We start from the raw sequence: 6,878 nt of genomic DNA, 5'->3' as shown, positions 1-6,878 counted from the left end.
TAGTATGATTAGTACAGTGTAGTAGGATTAGGATAGTATAGTGTAGTAGGATTAGTATAGTGTAGTTGGATTATGATAGTATAGTGTAGTAGGATTAGTATAGTGTAGTGTAGTAGGATTAGGATAGTATAGTGTAGTAGGATTAGTTTAGTGTAGTAGGATTAGTATAGTGTAGTGTAGTAGGATTAGTATAGTGTAGTAGGATTAGGATTAGTTTAGTGTAGTAGGATTAGTATAGTGTAGTGTAGTAGGATTAGTATAGTGTAGTAGGATTAGTGTAGTGTAGTAGGATTAGTATAGTGTAGTGTAGTAGGATAGTATAGTGTAGTAGGATTAGTATAGTATAGTGTAGTAGGATTAGTATAGTATAGTGTAGTAGGATTAGTATAGTGTAGTAGGATTAGTATAGTGTAGTGTAGTAGGATTAGTATAGTATAGTGTAGTAGGATTAGGATATAGTGTAGTAGGATTAGTATAGTGTAGTGTAGTAGGATAGTATAGTGTAGTGTAGTAGGATTAGTATAGTATAGTAGGATTAGGATAGTATAGTGTAGTAGGATTAGTATAGTGTAGTGTAGTAGGATTAGTATAGTGTAGTGTAGTAGGATTAGTATAGTGTAGTGTAGTAGGATTAGTATAGTGTAGTAGGATTAGTATAGTGTAGTGTAGTATGATTAGTATAGTGTAGTGTAGTATGATTAGTATAGTGTAGTGTAGTAGGGTTTAGTGTAGTATAGTGTAGTAGGATTAGTATAGTGTAGTGTAGTAGGATTAGTATAGTGTAGTGTAGTAGGATTGGCCCACACACACTCTTGCAGGTTTGAATCTCCTTTACAGGACGCGGATGAAGGAGAGAGCAAAGAGGAACAGGAGAAATGAGAGACTCTTTTCCTCCGCATCTCCCCCTCTCTTCCTGTTGAGGGGGGGGGGGGGGCACTGCAGAACAGGTGTGTGTGTGGGGGGGGGGGGAGGGGGGGGGCAACACAGGTGTGTGTGTGTGTGTGGGGGGGGGGGGCACTGCAGAACAGGTGTGTGTGTGTGTGTGTGTGTGTGTGTGTGGGGTGGGGGGGGGGGGCAAACAGGTAATCTTTGTTGTGATCTGTTGTGTCCTCTTAGGACTTTCAAAACACTCTCAGCTTTCAGTAGTGGTACACACACACACACGCGCACACACACACACACACAGACACAGACACAGACACACACACACACACACACACACACACACACACACATCCCCGTAGATCACACAATTCTCCCTATCTGCCTAATGGCCTGAGACCTTTATGCTTTGGGACTGTTCTGTTTGGTGTGTGTGTGTGTCTGTGTGTGTGTGTAGACCTGGTTGCACCCCAGTTCTCTCAGTAAGATCAGCTGTATTCTACACACAAACTGAGACACACACACACACACACACACACACACACACACACACTAAAACACATCTCATAATTTACGTTTACAAAATACGTGACTTCTTGAATTTCCAAGAATTTTAAAAACTACAGTAGGAGGCAGAGCTTTTTGTTACCGTGCACCTTTCCTCTGGAATAATCTCCCTCCCTCAATTCGATTAGCAGACAACCTCCCTATGTTCAAGTCTAGACTTAAAACATATCTCTTTAGTGCTTCCCATAGTTAGGTATGGTGCAGTGTGGAACTTCAACCACTTCAGGGTGTTATTGGAACGGACCACCTCAGCTGTGGGCCTGTGTGACTGGTGCCCCAGTCTCTCTATAGTATAAAGCCCTATTCGCACGGGATTAGTATTACCTGGGGACCTTTGGTCATTTTCAAATGACCGCCCCACCTCTGTGTTACTTGCAGCGCATTTGCAGGGGATAAGCAAAGTCTGTAAATTACTCTATTTTCACTGACATTACACCCGGATATGTCGTATCCTAACGTCCGAAAACAACGCAGAAAGTAGAAAAGATAGGCAATTGCAATAGCAATCACTGAGATGCAGATTCGCACGGGATTAGTATTATCACCAGACGTCTGTGTTTGGCGAAATACAGTAGGTAATTTGCGGCGGAATTTTTACTTACTATTTTTATTACTTATTTTTACTACAAATTACAGACATGGCGCATTCGCACGGGACTAAGACCTCAGGCATCCTCCGCAATTATCACAAATCACCAAAGGTCCACAGGTAACACTAATCCCGTGCGAACAGACATATCACTATGGATATTCTTGGTAATACTAACCATCATGACTTATAGTAATAGTAACCACTGTACACATTATCTCTTCTCTTCCCCCCAACACCTCTCCTGTGAGGTAAACCTTTACCACCTTGCTGGGGAAAAAACAGCAAGAAACCAGCTTATGCTGGTAGCTGGTTTTAGCTGGTCTTTGCTGGTTTTCTTCCAGCTGTTGCTGGTCTTTGCTGGTGTAGCTGGTTAGGCCACCAGCTAGACATGCTGGCGTGACCATCTGAGGAAGCTGGTCGTGCTGGTGTGACCAGCCTGTTGTGTGGGATACAGCTGGTCTTGGTGATGACTAGCCTGCCATGCTTGACATTGTTGGTGTAAGATGGTCATGCTGGTTTGCTAGAATGACCAACATAAGCTGGCATGGCCAGTAAAAACCAGCAACACCAACTAACATGACCAGCTTGAGGTGGTACGACAATGAGTTTTGCTGGTCTAGCTGGTCAACAATCATAGGGTGGCCAAACAGGTTGGTTAACAAGCTGGTCAACCAGCAAACCACCTTCAGCTGGTCAGGCTGTTTTTTTCAGCAGGGATGGAGAGTTTGTAATAGTTGTGATAGTCAAATCGACTCGTTTTATTTCCTAATCTGAAGAGGAGAAGGGTGACGGAAACTTGCTTGAAGCAGTAAAATCATTTTCCGTTGCCTTTTGTGTCTACATTTGACGCCAAAGGACATTGATGTCTGGCAGCCCTTTGCGGTGCTTATGAACGCGCGAGGGCACCTTCGGCTTCCGATATTGACTAGGGGGACTTGACCCCTGCGTCCTCGTTCGACGAGTTGGGTGTGAGACCGTGTTGCAACACAATACACGAACACTGTAAGTTAGAATTGTCAACTGTAAATTAACGATTTACTTTATAAAGTACAAAATATGTGCAGATGGTCAGCTTCAAGCAAGTTTCCGTCACCCTTCTCCTCTTCAGATTAAGAAATAAAACGATTTGACTATCACAACTAGCCTATTACAAACGCTCCAATAGGCACCCCACCAAGACCGTAGGCGCGATGGTAATCTTAAGATTGAGAAACACTATGTTTTGCATTGAGGTGATACTTAAGGCTCGATGTGCTGCGGTGATATGCGAATTCCTTGTTGCATAGCTTGCACACAACCATGCTCTTATCGACGCTTCCATCCGTTCGTTTTTTGTAACTAAGCTTGTTGTTGTCTGAACCGAACTCATGCGCGTTAGTTGGTGCTAAGGTATAATCGGTCTGTCTGAAACTCATCCAGTGAGAAACGTTCCGCGGTGCAAAAACAAATACGATTAAAATGCGTAATTTTTTTTTCCGTGTTCATTTTTGTGTAATTAATTAATCTTGATGAACACATTAAAGTACAGGCCCTAATAATAATATGAATAGTACTAATATACCCTGCTGAAAAAACAGCAAGAAACCAGCAATGTAGACCAGCAACACCAGCTAAAATGACCAGCTTGAGGTGGTACGACAATCAAAACCAGCTGAATGACCATCGTAAGATGGGTAAACCAGCTGAAGGTGTGTTTTCGCGAGAGTTTTGCTGGTCTATCTGGTCAACCATCATAGGGTGGTCAAATAAGCTGGTTAACAAGCTGGTCAACCAGCAAACCACCTTTAGCTGGTCAGGCTGGTTTTTACAGCAGGGTAGTAATCTACATCTAAATGTCTCCCTCAATTGCATTCTGAAGGCCTTCCTGTCAGCTTCTTGAAGCAATATTACTCAATGCCCTGAAATGATCCAGCACACACTGCACTCAACTTGAGCCTACCTTACACTGACAGACTTCTTGAAAGATTGCAGTCTTTTAACTTATGCCCCTCATTCAAAGCTTTACTCAAAAGACTACAATCTTTCAATAATCTTTCATAACTCGAACATCACATAAACAGACATACACACCTCACACACACTTCATACGAACTCGTAAATTCTTACCTGATTTGCCCGCCATCACACAGATATAGATGCAGTCAGAACTGTTCTTTTGGTTCACTGTGACACACACAACACACACACACACACACACATATCCAATACACGCACACACACACACATACTGTACATCAAACACACATTCACATTTCACAATAGACATATATTACCCACACAGCAAACATACACACAAAACTCAAGAACAACATATATCTTGAATTTCCCCTTGGGGATCAATAAAGTATCTATCTATCTATCTATCTATCTATCTGTGTATCTATCTATATATCTGTGTATCTATCTATACAGTGCCTATAGAAAGTTATCATACCCTTTTGAAATAGTTACTTTTTTTGTCTTACAGCCTGAAATCAAAACCCATTTAAAAAAAAAATCTTTTCCAGTTTTATTTACAAATGTAGCTGTACAACATCAAAATAATGAAAAAAAAGTCAACAGTTCTGAAAATTAATAAAAAATTAAAAACTAGAATAACAGGGTTGGAAAAGTCATCATACCCCTGACTTAATACTTTGTAAAGCTTCCTTTTGCTTTCATTACAGCCATCAATCTGTTTGGATATGTCTCTATTATAGCTTTGCACACCTAGATAGGGGAATATTTGCCCAATTTTCCGTGCAGAAATGTTAAAATTTAGTCAAATTCTGTGGGGAATGGCGATGGACTGCTCTCTTCAAGTCAATCCACATATTTTCTATAGAATTTAAGTCAGGGCTCTGACTTTGCCACTCAAGGATATTCACCATCCTATCCTTAAGCCACTGCTTTGTTCTTTTGGCAGTATGTTTAGGATTTTTGTCGTGTTGGAAGGCGAATGACCTCCCCATCCTCAGCTGTTTAGGAGAGGGACGCAGGTTTTCCTCAAGAATTTTGGTGTACTTGGCAGCATCCATTTTCCCTTCTATCCTGACCAATTGCCCAGTCCCCGCTGAAGAGAAACATCCCCAAAACATAATGTTGCCCCCACCATGCTTCAAAGTAGGTATGGTGTGTTTTGGGTGTGTTTGGGTGTGTATACTGTGTTTGGTTAGCGCCTGGAGCTCAGTTCAAAAACTTCAATCTTAGTCTCCAAAAAGTTCGATCTTAGTCTCATCTGACCATATAAGCTTTTTCCACATGGTAGCAGAATATTCCAGATGTGTTTTTGCACTGAACTCCAAGCGCAATGTTTGGCGAAAACCAACACAGTACACCACCCAAAACACACCATACCTAGTGTGAAGCATGGTGGGGGCAACATTATGTTGTGGGGATGTTTCTTTTCAGCAGGAACTGGGCAATTGGTCAGGATAGAAGGGAAAATGGATGCTGCCAAGTACACCCACATTCTTAAGGAAAACCTGCGTTCCTCTCCTAGACAGCTGAGGATGGGGAGGTCATTCGCCTTCCAACACAACAATAATCCTAAACATACTGCCAAAAGAACAAAGCAGTGGCTTAAGGATAGGATGGTGAATATCCTTGAGTGGCAAAGTCAGAGCCCTGACTTAAATCCTATAGAAAATATGTGGATTGACTTGAAGAGGGCAGTCCATCGCCATTCCCTACAGAATTTGACTAAATTTTAACATTTCTGTACGGAAAATTGGGCAAATATTCCCCTGTCTAGGTGTGCAAAGCTATAATAGAGACATGTCCAAACAGATTGATGGCTGTAATGAAAGCAAAAGGAAGCTTTACAAAGTATTAAGTCAGGGGTATGATGACTTTTCCAACCCTGTTATTCTAGTTTTTAATTTTTTATTAATTTTCAGAACTGTTGACTTTTTTTTCATTATTTTGATGTTGTACAGCTAAATTTGTCAATAAAACTGGAAAAGATTTTTTTAAAAATGGGTTTTGATTTCAGGCTGTAATACAAAAAAAGTAACTATTTCAAAAGGGTATGATGACTTTCTATAGGCACTGTATATGTAAGTGTGTGTACCTGAGAGAATGGGGCTGGATTTGAAGAGTTACATATCTGTGTGTGTGTGTGTGTGTGTGTGTGTGTGTGTGTGCACGTGTGTGTGTGTGTGTGTGTGTGTGTGTGTGTGTGTGTGTGTGTGTACCTGAGAGAATGGAGCTGGATTTGAAAAGCTCCTGAAGGTAACTGGTGGAGTTGCCCATCACATCCAACAACACGGCCGTGAAGTCTAACACACACACACGCACGCACGCACGCACGCACACACACACACACACACACACACGCACGCACGTACACACACACAGACCACTGTAAGAATGAAGTCAACCCTGTTATCAGTTGAGGACAGTTTAATATCAGCTGTTGAAAGAATGACAATCTATTGGGTGTTTACTAGGGCTGGGCAAGTTAGCGAGTTATAATCACGTTAACTCATCAAGCAATAAACGCTGATAATTATTTTATCGTGCATTAACGTAGTTTTTATTATTTATTTTATACTGTAAAAGTCTGTTGCTCACAGGCTGGTAAAAGTATGTATATATGATCGCAACATGTATTTCATACAGATATTATTTTATGGACATACTTTATGTACACAACACTTTTTTGTACAGAAAATAGTACTAATTTGTACCACACAATGGCATTACAAATACTGTATATGCTGCATAAAACTGATCATTAAAATTTTAATAACATTGAAACTGTGAAAAAAATGATAGGACAGCACTTAATTTCCCAGAATACTTACTTTATCTAAGTCTTCAAAATGGTTGTTCAGACATTTCAGACATTTTCTTT

At 40.9% G+C, this 6,878-nt stretch overlaps 1 protein-coding gene across 2 annotated transcripts in view; it reads right to left on the bottom strand.

Moving 5' to 3' along the window:
• Positions 1-6,302, bottom strand: part of LOC134058863 (HERV-H LTR-associating protein 1) — a 22,690-nt gene extending 16,388 nt beyond the window's left edge. For both annotated transcript variants that reach the window (XM_062515658.1, XM_062515659.1), the window contains exons 1-2: positions 6,217-6,302; positions 4,148-4,204 (exon numbers count right to left, since the gene is read on the bottom strand). In XM_062515658.1, the coding sequence (XP_062371642.1) occupies positions 4,148-4,204; positions 6,217-6,274 (115 nt within the window). In that variant the 5' untranslated portion in view covers positions 6,275-6,302. The remainder of the gene's footprint in view (positions 1-4,147; positions 4,205-6,216) is intronic.
• Positions 6,303-6,878: the final 576 nt, after the last annotated feature.

The sequence above is a fragment of the Sardina pilchardus genome, chromosome 2 (genome assembly GCF_963854185.1).
Source record: "Sardina pilchardus chromosome 2, fSarPil1.1, whole genome shotgun sequence".
NCBI lineage: Eukaryota > Metazoa > Chordata > Actinopteri > Clupeiformes > Clupeidae > Sardina > Sardina pilchardus.
This window is presented reverse-complemented; position numbering and strand designations above follow the sequence as displayed.